The sequence below is a fragment of the Elephantulus edwardii genome, unplaced genomic scaffold (genome assembly GCF_000299155.1).
Source record: "Elephantulus edwardii isolate Elephantulus edwardi_28Jun2011 unplaced genomic scaffold, EleEdw1.0 scaffold00191, whole genome shotgun sequence".
Taxonomy (NCBI): Eukaryota; Metazoa; Chordata; class Mammalia; order Macroscelidea; family Macroscelididae; genus Elephantulus; species Elephantulus edwardii.
In genome coordinates this window covers 2,701,294-2,716,240 of record NW_006399941.1, presented here as the reverse complement: position 1 = coordinate 2,716,240, position 14,947 = coordinate 2,701,294, and the positions used below count along the sequence as shown (strand labels likewise).

Below are 14,947 nucleotides of genomic sequence, written 5' to 3'. Positions count from 1 at the left end.
AGAAGGTCCCATTCATCTATGTTATCTTCTCCTGGTTGTAGCTTTTCCAGGATACTGGGAAGACTGTTTATGTTGTGGATTAGGACTTCTACTGTTGTTCCTAGCTTTTCTGTAATGAATTTCATAGTCCTTGGTTTTAGTCCTATGGACCTTAGTTTTGATAGTCTTATTTTTATTGAAGTTTATGTATTTTATATCCAGTGCTTTCAATATATCTGTCATCTTTTCAGTTTTTCTTCTTTTTAGTTCTGTAGACTCTTGGTCATCATTGGTTCTTTTCCTTGTGATTTCTTTTGTCATCGTTCTTTTTAGTGTTGAGAACTACCCTATCTTGGAACATCACCTATGGTGTTTGGAGAGAAAATACACTTTTGTGGACCCCAAAACACTATCATAAAATATTGCATTAAGTTCATCTAGAATTTCATTAAGGTTTTTCTGAGCACTCAGATAGTGTTAATTCCGTTATCCATACTAGGAAAAAGCTAGCTTTGAGAATTCTTGGGTGACACTTTGTAACCTTTTCTTAGATACTAAGATGATGCACAGTTCTTCCTTGAAGGGGAAAAAAATTTTTCCTAAGGCAGTTAGAATCTACCAGCTCCTCAGCAAGAAAATTATATGGCAGTCTCCGTCTAAAACATTTACAGACTTGGAGACCCTGTGACGAAGTTCTCTAATAGAACTCGCTTACTGTCTTAGCAGTAACAGTGGCTTTGGGGAGTCCCATAGCTCTAAACTATTGCTTCCCAGCGTCTTTCCTATGTCTGCTAACACAGAAAGTGGTGTTTGTGCAACAGCACACTTGTGTAAATGAAGGTGTTTTGGAACCCCAGATTGCCACTGCCGACCAAATACATGGGGCTGTGGCTACTCAAGCAATAGCGATTTTCAGCTTAGAGTGGCAAGCCTTTCTTCCTCCTACATTTTAGATGGAAAGCTCCATTGAAACCCATCTGGCATCATAGCAGCACAAAACAATCCTCCACTTGTAAATCAAACAAACCTGGGTCTTCAGCACAGAGAGGGAAAATTCTTATCACTGAATGATGAGTAAACCTCTTTGGGTATCCTCTAACATGTCATTTGCGCTTGCTGCAGGGGGTCAAGGACTGCAGCCTTCAGTATGGATTGAGGCTCAATATCAAGAAGACAAAGATTCTCACCACTGGACCAATTGGCAGCATCAGGATGGATGGTGAAGAGATTGAGATTGTTTACTGCTTAGTTTGCTTAGCTCCCTACTCAACACTCTTGGCACCAGTAGCCAGGAAATTAAAGGCATATTGCAATGGGAAAGTCTGCTGTTAAGGACCTCTCTCCAAAGTACTGAAGAGCAATGAGTTGTACTGGAGATGAGTATTGAATATACCATGGACTGCCAAGAAAACGAACAGATTCATCCGAGAGAGGGTTAAACCAGGTTGCTCCTTGGAGGCAAGGATTTTGGGGCTTTGTCTGACATACTTTGGACATGTTGTAAGGAGGGGGACAGGTCCTTGGAGAAGGGACATCATGCTTGGGAGGGTGGAGGGACGGCGCAGGAGGAGAAGGCCCTCTATGAACTGGATTAATTCAGTGACTGAGGTAATTGGGGTGGGAATGTCAGAGACAGTGCGATTGGCCCAGGATAGAGTTTAGGGCTGTTGTACATAAGGTCGCTATGAGTCGCAAGCGACTTGAGGGCACATAACAACAACAATAAAATCATTGCTTGTTAACCAAAAATATTTTATTAAAATAACTATAGTCCACCCTCAAAAAAAGTAATAGCAGTATGGCCTTCTTTTACTTTTTAAAAAATAGTTTCAGGAAGCTCTGGTGGTCTAGTGACAAGAAGCAACACTGCAGTCCCAGAGGTACATGATTCAAATGCTCTGCTGGAGAAGGAGGGACAGTCTCCTCCTGTGCTAGTCGGGTCCAATTTGACGGTACTTACAAAAATAAAAATAATTATCTCAGAAGAACTGTATTCTCAGATCTACTTCTGCATTCCATCTGATTTAAATATATGAATACAGTTTGATGTATGTTGTACAATAGAATGAAATCCTGCCTGATCCTGAGCCTTCTTTTTGTAGTCTCTGCTGTAGCTAAACCCATTTATGTCAGTCACTGCCAATTTATCTTGTTGAAGGTCTTTTCACCCCCCATTTTTCAAGCATGATGATGTTCAGGAACTGGCCACACCACGGTGTGTGAGATAAAATCTCACTATCCTTGCTTCAAAGGAGCTTAGATTTTATAATAAAACATTCCCCTTAGAGAAGACTATGTATTTGAGTAGATGTGATTCCTAACAGTGAAAGTGGGTTTTGTAATCGTTGGTATGTTAATTTGTTTGACAGTAACATCAAAGTAGAATTTATATATACTTAGGTTACAGAAACCTCTTCAAGAACAGTGCATGTATTGTAAAATAAAGGCTTCTGATCTTAAGAAGTCCTGGTGCCTCAGTAGCTAGTTAACCACTTCACTACTAACTGGAAGGTTATTGGTTCAAGCCCACCATCCTACTGTAGAAACATGTAACAGTCTGCTTCTTTAAAGATTAGAAACCCTATGGAGCAATTTGAATTTGTCTTTTTGGGTCATTGTGATTTGGAATTGACTCCATGAAAGTGATTTTGAGTTTTCTTGGCATTACCTCAAATTTCTAGTTGGATAAAAAGACTCAATAACTCCTTGCTCTTCTTTTTCTCACCCTAATCTCCACTTAAGCCAGTGTTTTATTTGTAATAACATTTATTTTACAGAATCATAATTTGTTTTAGGGAATTTAGGTTGATTATAAACCTCAAAAGCAAGACATTATCCCTTTGTTAGGAATAAGTAAAGAGTATTTACTGTGGAGCCAAATACTGTTCTACTAATTTAATTCTTAAAGTGCTCCATTTTTACAACTTTGCACCGCTTAAGAGGCACTCTAGTGGCTTATTGCATTATATTCTATGGTACACTGCTAACTGAAAGGTTAGTGGTTTGGATCTGTCAACTGCACTTTTGGGAGAAAAATGAGGAATTTCCTTGCATAAAGATTTTGAGCTTCAGAAATGTAATGGAGGGTGAGTAGGACTCAACAGCAGTGACCTTTTTCTAGTCCTACTTAAAAAAGAATCTTTGTTGGCTCAGGTGCAAATGATTTGGTTTTTTAGGTGCCCTTGAGTCAGCTCCGATTCATAGCAGCCCATTGCACAACAGAATGAAACATTGTCCGGTCCTACATTATCTTCACAATCTCTCTTGTGCTTGAACCCTATTCCCTGTGGTAGGCTGTCTTGTTAAGAGTCTTTTTTACTGACATTTCACTTTGTTATGACTTTTCTCCAGGGACTGGCCCCTCCTAAAAACCTGCCCAGGTGACATCATGATTAAAGAACTTAGCTTCTCACCAAAGGCTTGGCTTTTCAAGTCCATTAGCTCCACTCTGGGAATAAGTTGTTGGCAGTCAGCTGCCATAAAGATTTACAGTCTTAGAAATGCTATAGGGCAGTTCTCCTTTATTAGAATCTACTTGCTGACAGTTGGTTAAATTGAGTGGGTTAATTGCTTACTTGTGACATCTTTTACTGGAACCATGCCTTTCACGAGCAGTTTTTTAAAATTGTTCTTTCTTTTACACTTGTTGCCAGCAACTTTATCATCTCCTAAGATTTTTCTCTTGCCACCAGCAGTCAGGAAATCAAAAGATTAATTGCAGGGGAGCTCTGGTGGTCTAGTGGCAAGAAGCTGCACTGCAATCCCAGAGACGCGTGGTTCTAATCCACCAGATACTCTGCCAGGAAAGGAGGGACAATCTCCTCCTGTACCAGTCAGATCAGATCTGACGGTACACAGACACACACACACAAAATAATAATTAAAAAAAAAAAAGATTCATTGCGTTGGGGAAGTCTGTTAGGGACCTCTCCAGAGTACCGAAGAGCTGGAGATTAAGTCAGTCTGGAGATTAAGGTGCACCTAATCCAAACCATGATCTTCACTATGCATCAGAGAGCTGGACAGTGACTAAAGATGACAGAAGAGGAATAGATGCCTTTGAGTTATGGTGCTGGAGAAGAATATTAAACATACCCTGGACCACCAGAAGAACGAATAGGTCTTTGTTGGAGATGAAGAAACCCAAGTTTCTCCTTGGAGGCTAGAGTTTTGAAGCTCTGTCTCACATATTTTGGGCACATGCACAGGAAGGACTGGTCGTTGGAGAAGGTCGACAGCTCAGGAGAAGACGACCCCAAAAGAGATGGATTGATGCAGTAACTGGGGTAATGGGGGTAGGTGTGTTGGCTCAGGACAAGGCAGTCTTCCAAGCTGCTATACATTGGTCACTATGAGTCACAGGTGATTCGAAGGCACATAATTTTTTCCCAGCTTCTTGTTCACGCTGTTTGTTGCATTCTGCTCTCTTTTCTGGAACTTCTTTCTCTCAGGACAAGTCTAGATTTAGTCTTTTCTGGACCAGATGCAAGGCAGCTTACCTGAACTTTCTCTTGATTTCTGTTTACAGGATCCCATATTTTCATTCTTGCTTTGCTGGAGCACCTTTTTAAATACAGCTTTTTAAGAAGGGTAAGTAGGAGGTATCCATGAATCTTTAAATGTCTGGAAGAACATATCTCTTTTCATAATTTGACTTTGTACCAAGGTCTCCATTAATTGCTTAATTTTGTCTTCTGGCCACTACTAGTATCGACAAGAAGTCTGATTTTCATTGGCTGTGGGTCCCCTGATTTTATGGGCTTTCCCCCCCTTTTCTTACCTAGAGACTCCCTGCTTTCAACCAAGATCCATCTAACATTAGCTACAATAACCCTAGTACCATGACCTCTTCTAAACCCAGCCTGTACTTCAGGCAGTTCTCTGTTGATTTGCTGTTCCAATCATTTTTGCATAACCTTCAGCATAATTTTGCTTGCATGTAATATTACTGATATTGTTCGATAATTTCTACACTCTGATGGTTCACCTTTCTTTGGAATGGGAACAAATAAAGATTCCTCCCAGTCACTTGGCCAGATGGTTGTGCTCCAGATTTCTTGGCACAACTTGGTGAGCACATCTAGGGCAGTATCTGTTTGTTGAAATATATTATCAATTGATAAACTGTCAATTCCTGGGACCTTATTTTTTGCCAGTTCTTCAGAGCAGCTTGAACTTCTTCCTTCATCTCCACAGGCTCTTGCTCATACATGTTTCATGAAATTCTTCTGTGGCCACAAGTTCCTTTTGGTATAATTACTCTGTATACTCTTTCCATCATCTTTTAGTACTTCCTGGATCATTTCATTTTCTGCCCAAAACAAGCTTAAATATTGCAACTCGAGTCTTGAATTGTTCTTCAGTTCCTTGAGTTTAAGAAATGCTAAGGGAGTTTGACCCCTTTGGTTTTCTGACTCGAGCTCTTTGCACATTTTATTATAATACTTCACTTTGTCTTCCCATGCTGCCCTTTGAAATCTTCTGTTCAGCTTCTTAATATCTTGATTTCTTCTGTTTGCTTTGGCTTTTCAGAGCCCTAGAGCAATATTCAGAGTCTCTTGACTGAAAGCAGGGAGTACCAGAGGAACATCTTATCTGTGTTTCATTGACTATGCAAAGGTGTTTATGTGAACCATAGCAAACTGTGGCTAACTCTTGAGAAGAATGGGAATCCCAGAACACTTGATCGTGCTTAATGCAAAACCTATACTTGGATCAGGAGACAGTCATTGGAATAGAGCAAGGAAACACTGCATGATTCAAAATTGGGAAGGGTGAAAACCAGGCATATGTCCTATCTCCATACCTTTTTAATCTATATGTGGGACAGATTATCTGGGAGGCTGGGTTCTTTGAGGAGAAATGGGGAATCAGGATTGGAGAAAGACTCATCAACAGTCTTCTTTATGCAGATGCTAAAACCCTGCTTGCTGAGACTGAGGAGGACCTGAAGCAATTGCTGCAGAAGGTCAAGGACTACAGCCTTTAATGTGGATTGAAGCTCAATATCAAGAAAACAGAGGTTCTCACCACTGGGCCATTGGCAGCATTGTGATGGATAGCAAAAAGATTGTGATTGTAAACAGCTTTAGTTTGCTTGGCTCCACAATCAGCACTCTTGGCACCAACAGCAGGAAATTAAAAGATGTATTGCGTTGGAAAAGTGTGCTCTCAGAAACCTCTCCAAAGTACTGAAAAACAATGATGTCAGTCTGGAGACTAAGGTGCACCTGATACAGGCCATGGTCTTTGCAATCACTTGCTATGCATCAGAGAGCTGGACAATGACTAGGGATCAAAGAAGGAGAATTTGATACCTTTGAGCTGTCGTGTTGGAGAAGAGTATTGAATATATGATGAACGAATAGGTTTGTCCTGGAGAGGGTGAAGCCAGGCTGCTCCTTAGAGGCAAGGATTCTGAAACTTTGTCTGACGTATTTTGGACATGTTGCTAGGAGGCACCAGTCCTTAGAGGGTGGAGAAACAGCACAGGAGAGGAAGAACCTCAATAAGATGGATTTATTCAGTGACTGGGGTAAGGGTGGTAGGTGACAGTAAGATTGGCACAGGATAGAGCAAGGTTTAGGGCTCTTGTACATCAGGTCACTATGAGTCACAGGTGACTCAAAGGCATATAACAGCAACCACCTAGAGGCTTGCAGGGTCCCTTTTTCAACATTTTTCAGTATTTTTGCTCTGATCGCTCAGTGCGGCGACTCCTTTCTGCCTTGCAAATTTGTAAGCTCTTTGGGTTTGGAAATAAGTCTTCCTTGAGCAATGACAATTTTTTCTTAATTTTTTTCTACTTTTTCCTTTTCTGTAGTTTTAGTTAAATATTGGCCTCTTGAGTTCTTTAATTTTCTTTCTTAGATTCCACTTCTTGTGTACTTTTGAGTGTGCTTTATAGCTGACCCTTCAAGTTTTCACAGGCAGGCAGTTGCACAGGAGATTGCCCATTTTTCTCCCTTGGAGCAGCTGGTAGATTCAAACTGCCTACCTCTTTATCACTAAGCCACCATAGCTCCCTGATTCCTCTTAGCAGATAGAGTTGTAAGATTTAGGATCATTTTCTTTTGTTTGTAGTAGTCTTTCTTCAAATTTCTGTTACTCTTGGTTGTTGATTTTTAAGAAAGAAGCAAGCAGTAAGGCTGTTTGGATGTTCTGTTTCAGTAAGTTGTCTTATTGGCTTCACTTTTTTGGTAAGGGCCAGGGATCTGAGCATTAGAATTTAACCTAAGTACACAGTTGATTTTTTTCAAAAAAGTCTTTATAGTTTCGGTAATTTCATAAACACTTTTGTTTCTCTTCTTTTCAAAAGTATTCTTCCATTAGTATTTACTCTGTTTTACCTGTATGTCATTAAAGTTTATTGGCTCTGTAATTGTTAAATTTGTTCTGTTTTTAAACTGAAGCTGGCTATATTTGATATATTCACAATAGATATTATCTAGATAAAAGTTTCTGCTCTACTTGATGGCAGTAAAGTTTTCTTACATTTCACAAATGAGCTTTTTGTTACTTTATGGCTTGTTTTATTAAAAAATGTGCTGTCGAGTTGAATATGACTCATAGGAACGCTGTGAACAGCAGATCTGAACCCTGTCCTCTGCCATCTTCTCACTTCCTGACACACGTTAAAACCCATTGTGGCAGTCACTGTGTCAATCCACCTGGCTTTGAGGGTTATAGTCTTTGCCAACCCTCCCCTTTTCCCAGCATCACGTAAAAGATGTTTGTCACTGTTTTTCCTCTACCTCTACTCTTCTATAATAATCTGTATTCCCAGGGTTTTCAAAGGTCTGTTATTTTAGAAGGGATGGCCAGTCCTGCTTCCTAGTCTGTCTCAATCTGTCTTTTACTAAAACATGTCCACCATGGTTAACACTTATACTGTTTGACTCACCAGTGGCACAGCTTTTAGTATCACAGTAACCCACAAGTTATCCCAGTACAGCAAACTGACAGAAAAGAGCTGTACCAATTAGAACAATACTCTCTTCAAACACAACTGTCAGAATTTGTTAAAGAGAATTAGTAACTGAAGACTAATTTTACATGACTCATAAAGATTTTTTTTCCCTTAAATTTTTTGTTGTAATTCTGTACTTTGAGTAATGGAAAGCATTTTTTTATGAGATGCAATGTTTTGAAATTTCATTATCTTATGAAAATAATAGATTTTTTAGTTAGAAACATACACCAGGAGGTGTCCCTGTTCCAGGGATTGGTGTAATATAAAACTCATTTCTTTAGATTCATGGACTTGAGTCTGATGGGCCCCAACAGATGGTAGCATGTGCTAAAAGTGGGTTACCAGCATCTCACTAAACCACAGGTAGAATATAAATGTGCATTGTATGTTGTACCAATCATGAAAGATTAGTTTATAACAGATATGACTTGAGGATATGAAAGAAAGAAGTTTAGGTGTTTTTAGCTACTAGGTATTTAACTGAAATGATAGAATACGATACTGAGCAACCTTCCTTATATTTTTGTTAAAGGATATGATTCCATTACAGGTGATGGATAGGGGACCAGAACAGAGTTAAATGCTATTGTTATATGTCATGGAGTCACCTGCAACTCCTAGCGACCCTATATGTACAAGAGCTCTAAACGCTGCCCTGTCCTGAGCCAGTCTCCTCATCTATTACAGACACAATCCCACTTCTCCAGTCACTTGAGTCAATTCATTTCATTCTGGTCTTCCTCTCCTCCCTTGTCTGTCTTCCTTTCCAGTCATGATGTTCTTCTCAAGGGACTGGTCCATCCTGGCCACGTGCCCACAGTATGTGGTATAGAGCTTCAGAATCCTTGCCTCCAGGGAAGAGCTTGGTTTCACTCTAAGACTGACCTGTTTGTTATCCTGACAGCCTTAAGAGTTCAGAACTCTTATCCAGCACCACACTTCAAAGGCATCAATTCTTCAGTTGCCCTTAGCCATTGTCCAGCTCTCTTAACACATAGCGAGTAATTGTGAAGACCATGGCCTGTATCTGGCATACCTTAGTCTCCAGACTGACATCATTGCCCCTCAATACTCTAGAGGGGTCCCTGGCAGCAAACTGTCCCAGTACAATTTGTCTTTTGATTTCCTGACTGCTGTTGCCAAGAGTGGAACCAAGCAAGCTGAAGTTGTTAGTTACTGTGAAGCTGACATTTGGCCCAATGGTAAGAATCTTTGTTTTCTTGATGTTGAGCTTCAGTCCATATTGAAGACTACTATCCTCGACCATCTGCAGCAAATGCCTCATCTCCTACTCTGTTTCAGCAAGCAAGGTTTGTCGTCTGCGTAACGCAGGTGGTTGATGAGTCTTCCTCCAATCCTGATGCCACATTCCTCATAAAGTTCAGCCTCCCAAATGATTTGTTCTACATATAGATTGAAAAGATGAGGAGATAGGATGTATCCTTGATGTACACGTTTCCTGATCCTGAACCATGTACTGTTTCCCTACTCTGTTCTGACTTCTGCTTCCTAGTCCAAGTATAGGTTTTGCATAGTTAGGCAGCCCTATTATACAGATGTATGTTCAGTATTCTTACGCATCACCACCAACTCAAAGGCTTTCATTCTTCTGTCTTCCTTATTCATTGAATTCATATACCATAGGCATATTGCCAAGAGCAACCAGTCCTTGGAGAAGGACCAATCAGTACGTAATAGGGAAACCCCGGATCAGACAGATTGACACAGTGTATGTGGCATTGGGATCAGATGTGTCAGAGACTCATGCATCTTTTTGTATGATTCCTGGAAAGGCTTTATTGTCCAAATTGGGACATTTAAGAAAGTGAGAGAGTTGCAAACTCTCTCTGCATCCCATCCAGCTGCAGTCCCAGGCCCAGAGCTTTTTCTGTCTGCCAGAGAAACCATTGGGGCTGCTGTGAGCTCCTCAGCCCAGGGATAAGCCTGCGGGGGGAAAAAGAAGTGAGAGAGGGTTCTAATAATAATTACACTGGGACACTAGCCATAAACCAAAGCATATGATCATTCTGTTCTGGGTTTCATGGATTTTTTAGAGCTAAAAGCAGAGACCCAGCTCTTGGCTGATCTGATCAGAGTCAAAATAGGTAGTCTGAGAGCGGGAGAAAATGTGAAAGAGAACACAAATTCTTAAATAAAAATCCATACTTACTAATCTGAGGTTAGAAAACTCCCCAAGCTTTGTGGTATTCTTTATTTTCTTCATTTGTAATTTTAGTGAAAGTTTACAAGAATTGTTTTTTCATTCATTCCTTCCTCCCATTCCCCCAATTCACTTTGTAATGCTTTTCCTGTTTCAGATTATTGTTACCACAGAATGGCTAATTGTCCATTCCTTTCAGCTTGTGATTCCTCCACCTATTCAGTGAAGTGTTCATTATCTCTTTAAATCCTAAACTGAAGTTTTCCCTTTAAGCTAAAGAAAGTGTAAGAAATTGACTCATACAATAATGAATTTCACTTGTTAAGTAATGAGCTGCATTTTAAAAGTGATCAGCTTGTGGGAAATTTCTCTTAAAGCAAAGATGTATGGTGGCCAAGGAAACTGAAGTACAACCAGAACAAAGTAAATGAGAATGATGATATATTACAAAAATGGAAACAGTAACATGGAGTACTTTGTGTAGTTACTTGTGGGAACTCTGGTGGCCTAGTCAGAAGGGAGTTCCCTGCTAAAGCAGCCTCTGTTGATTCGAATCCACCAGTGTTTCTTCTCAAGAGAAAAATGGACAGTCTCCTCCCATGCAATTTGCAGCCTCTGAAAACCCCTCTGGAGGGTCAGCTATGAGGTGGTTCTAGTGGCATTGAGTGAACGAGTTCTTGTTAAATGGGAACCTAATTTGCTCTGTTAATGTTCCTTTTAAACATGATAAAATACTACTTTTTTTGAGAGAGCAAAGTACCTCCCTTGATTTGACTTGACGTTCTTAGTCTATTACCACTTTGCTTTTTGTCTTACAGGACAAATTTGGGGAATCAAGAAAGTAGACAGATACTAGGTGAGGAGTTGTACAAGTGGAATTAGTGTAGGAATCCATGACATCTGGATTTTTGCATAGATAGAACCCCTGACGTCGGTTAAATCTTCCCCCTAAAATCCCACTCCTGGGAACCTTTCCTCAGGTTCTGAGGCTTTTAAGACTTTATGGAAGGGTATTGCTTATCTTTCTTCTACCTAGCAGCTGTTGGATTAAAACTGCCCGGGGTTTTGTTAGTAGTCTGGCAGGTAATTTGTTACGCCACTAGCACTCTGCCCAGTCTTCTATATCCTAGAAGTAGCCTAATGGTTTACAATCCCAAAGGAATGTAGTTTTAATTCACCAGCTGCTCCTCAGGAGGAGAATGGCTATTCTCCTCCTGTATGATTAACTGCCTCTGACATCCCCCTGGAGGTTCAGCTATGGGTCGGTTCTGACTTACAGGCAAACAATGACAGTATTAAATGCAAGTTTCATAGAATTGGTGTATTTGTATTTTATAAATAATCCTCTTTCTTGGTTTTACAAATTTTGAATGTGGTATTGGCATTTTTTTAAGGGTGTGGAATTATTCACAGATCTGTCAATCCCAAATAAATTTTCTACTATTAAACTTTTTCTGTCTTAAAATTGGCATATATGTAGAAAATATTAATTAAATGGAATATCAAAATATGGAAAACTTCATCCAAATATAAATTATTATAAGAGTTTCTTTGGCCTCTGTTCAAAGTGTTAAGTTTTTTATTTATTTTTTTTCTTTTTCATATTGGGCTGAAATCTGCCACCCTGTAACTTCCATCCATTGGTTCTAGTTCTGTTCTCTGGAGCAGCATGGAGTAAGTCTCTTCTCTTAGTAGGCAGCTGTCATACCTACCCAGTCACTCTTTTTTGTAGACTAAATGTCCCCAGGAACTCTTACATGAAGTAGTACCCAGATCTATAAATTTCATGTTGATTTCATTTGAACACACCCTAGTTTATCAGTATTTTCCAAAATACAGTTAAAATAATGATACTTCTATATTATAATTTCATAATCACATTCCTGTGGTATTGTGTATACCAGTGCAAAAGACTTGGTATCATATTACCAGATTCAGACACTCTAGTGTTAGTGCAACTTCAGCTTTTATCAAGGTTTGGTTTGGTTTGTTTGTTTTCCCTTATCATCTTTTCTTAACTGTTGGCTCATATTAAAATGTGTGGTCAGCTAAAACAACTAAATAAATATTGAGGTTCTCCTTTTTTTAGAAGGCATTTTTGCCTTAGTAATTGTTGAGTTTGTTAACTTTTGTAAACTAAGAATAACATGTTTGTGTGTTAAAATCTGTAGACTTGGTTTTATGTTATATAGGTTCTTAATTTAAAAGTTTACAAATTTTAAGAGGAAAAACTTTATGTAATGAAATCTTGATTATTTTTTTTCTAAATATTTAATTGTAGTTTTTATACCCTAGAACAACGTTTCTCAGCTTCAGACCTATTGATAGTCTTTGGGTAATTGTGGAGAGCTGGCTTGTACATTGTAGGATGTGTAACAGCATCCCTGGCTTCTGCGTACTAGATGCCAGTAGCATAGTTCTTCCACTCCCCGCAGTTTCAACAGTCAAAAATATCTCCAGACATGGTTGGCTGTCTCCTAGGGGCCAAAATCTCCCCTAGTTGAGAACTACTGCTCTAGAACAACTAAGATATTTATACTAACTAGTCATTTCCAATTTAAAGTTTCTTCATAATTAGAGTTAAAATACCCTATTTTTCATCTTTATATATTTTTAAAAATGTAAGAAATAACATTACATACAGGAAATAATTGTTAAAATTCTTACTTTGATCAATAGTGGGTTTTTTGTCCTTAATATTGTTTCTTACCCTAATTTGTCATCTTGCTTTGTGATGTAATCTATGGTCAGAACCATAGTCTGTGAGATTGAGGGATAGTAAATATGGTATTTGGTTTATTAAGTTCAAATATTTGATATTATTTAGCCCATTATTAAATTATCTGAAAATGTGCTTTCTTATTTAAGTTGATGAAACATGTAGATTTTAAAATGATATTTTTATTTTTTGTACTCTGAAATATAGCCAGCAACCAGCTTCGGGTGTAGCCTATTCTCATCCAACTACAGTTGCTAGCTACACCGTCCATCAGGCTCCAGTAGCTGCTCACACAGTTACTGCTGCCTATGCACCAGCAGCCGCCACAGTTGCAGTTGCCAGGCCTGCTCCAGTAGCCGTTGCAGCTGCTGCAACAGCAGCTGCTTATGGAGGCTACCCCACTGCACACACAGCAACTGACTATGGTTATACCCAGAGGCAACAAGAAGCTCCACCCCCTCCACCCCCAGCTACTACACAAAATTACCAGGTAAGAAAACTGTTTCAGTAGCCTTAACATAGAGATGTAAATAGTATCAGTATATATCATAATGCCCGAGCAGTGCTTACCAATCTTTGTACTTAGAAAATTACCTCTAATGGTAAAGGAAGGGTATGCATTTCGTGTGATTTGGGGGTATAATCTGAACATACATTTCCTTGTTGTGTGTTTTATGTTAATCACCAATAGTGCATTCTTCATCTCTACACACAGAGAGGTGTGTGCAATTTACTTTTTATAGTTAACATTAATTACTAGTTCAGTTTTTTACCTAAAACTTTTGAAGAAAATTAAAGAATTTTGGAAAATAACTCTCGTATGTACTGTGGTGGTATATATCTACACTGAGCATATCATATCTGCTATTTTGAGAATTACGGTTTAAAGGTGCTGCATGAAATTATTTTCTCTTTACGTTAAGTAAGCTATATGTTGTTAGGTGCCATTGAGTTGATTAAAAATCACAGTAACCATATTTTGTACACTGCCACATTATTATATTATTGTGAAACACTGTCAGATCCAATACCATCTTCACAATTTTTGTGTTTCCTTGGCTCTGCTTGTGTCTCTAGTCTTATTTCCTACATCCCTCCGACCTTTCTCACTTTGTACAGTACCAGAATTCACTTAGCTAACTTTGATCTTCACTGTTGAGGTATTTTGTATATAGCATTCCCTCTCCCTGGAACACCTTCATTGTGTATTAACAATGATAGTAAAAAGGAATAAAAATAAAACTTGAGAAATCACAACACTTAGAACACATTTTAGTACTATAGAGTCTACCTTTAGGGCAAAAAAATGAAACTTTTAGTACATTTTTAAAAACATTTTTTATTTTAAAAAAGTTAATATTCTTAAATGTTTCATTGGGTTTTCTTATTGTGAAATTTAAGTATGCTGCTTGGAATGGTTTTTATCTCAAGTGAGTCTAAATTCATCTAATTTTTTTTCAAAAAAGTATCTAATTGTGTGTTTAAGTTTTATCTTTAGATGGGATTTCTTTTCATAGTATTGGGGTATTTTGTTTTATTGGTTTGCTTACCAAGTTTGTGTACATTGTGTTTCACACGATTCTTCACTCACATTGTGTTTCATACATATTCATGCATTATGTTTTATAAAATTAATCACCATTGGACATTGTCCATCATTACCCTGCTTTTTGCCAGGATCCTACTCATTTCCTTCCCTTGCCCACTTCATCCCCCCAAACAGTGCAACCTTTAACCCCTACCTATCCTCATCCCTCCCTGCATTGAGTTTCCATACATGTTTTAGTAGCTTTCCTTCTATTTTTATGATAATGGTCTTACGCAGTATTTGTCCTTATAAGACTACATTAGTTCACTCAAAATAATGCTCTCCAGCCTCTCAGACAAGGGTCTTGTAACAAAAGTTTACAGAATATTCTTGGGCCTCCAGAAGAAAGACTGATATCTCAGTTACAAAATGGGCAAAAGACATGGAAAGACTTTTCATGGAGGAAGATATTCAGGTGACCAACAGACACATGAAAAAATGCTCAAAATCACTGGCAATAAGAGAGATGCAAATAAAAAACCACAATGAGATACCTTATCACCTCAGTAGCAGTGGCAGAGGTTAGTA

General features: G+C 38.7%; 1 protein-coding gene across 1 annotated transcript in view; it reads left to right on the top strand.

Moving 5' to 3' along the window:
* Positions 1 to 14,947, top strand: part of ZFR (zinc finger RNA binding protein) — a 104,428-nt gene that overhangs the window by 12,160 nt on the left and 77,321 nt on the right. The window contains exon 3 of the mRNA XM_006896791.1: positions 13,039 to 13,321. Within this exon, the coding sequence (XP_006896853.1) occupies positions 13,039 to 13,321 (283 nt within the window). The remainder of the gene's footprint in view (positions 1 to 13,038; positions 13,322 to 14,947) is intronic.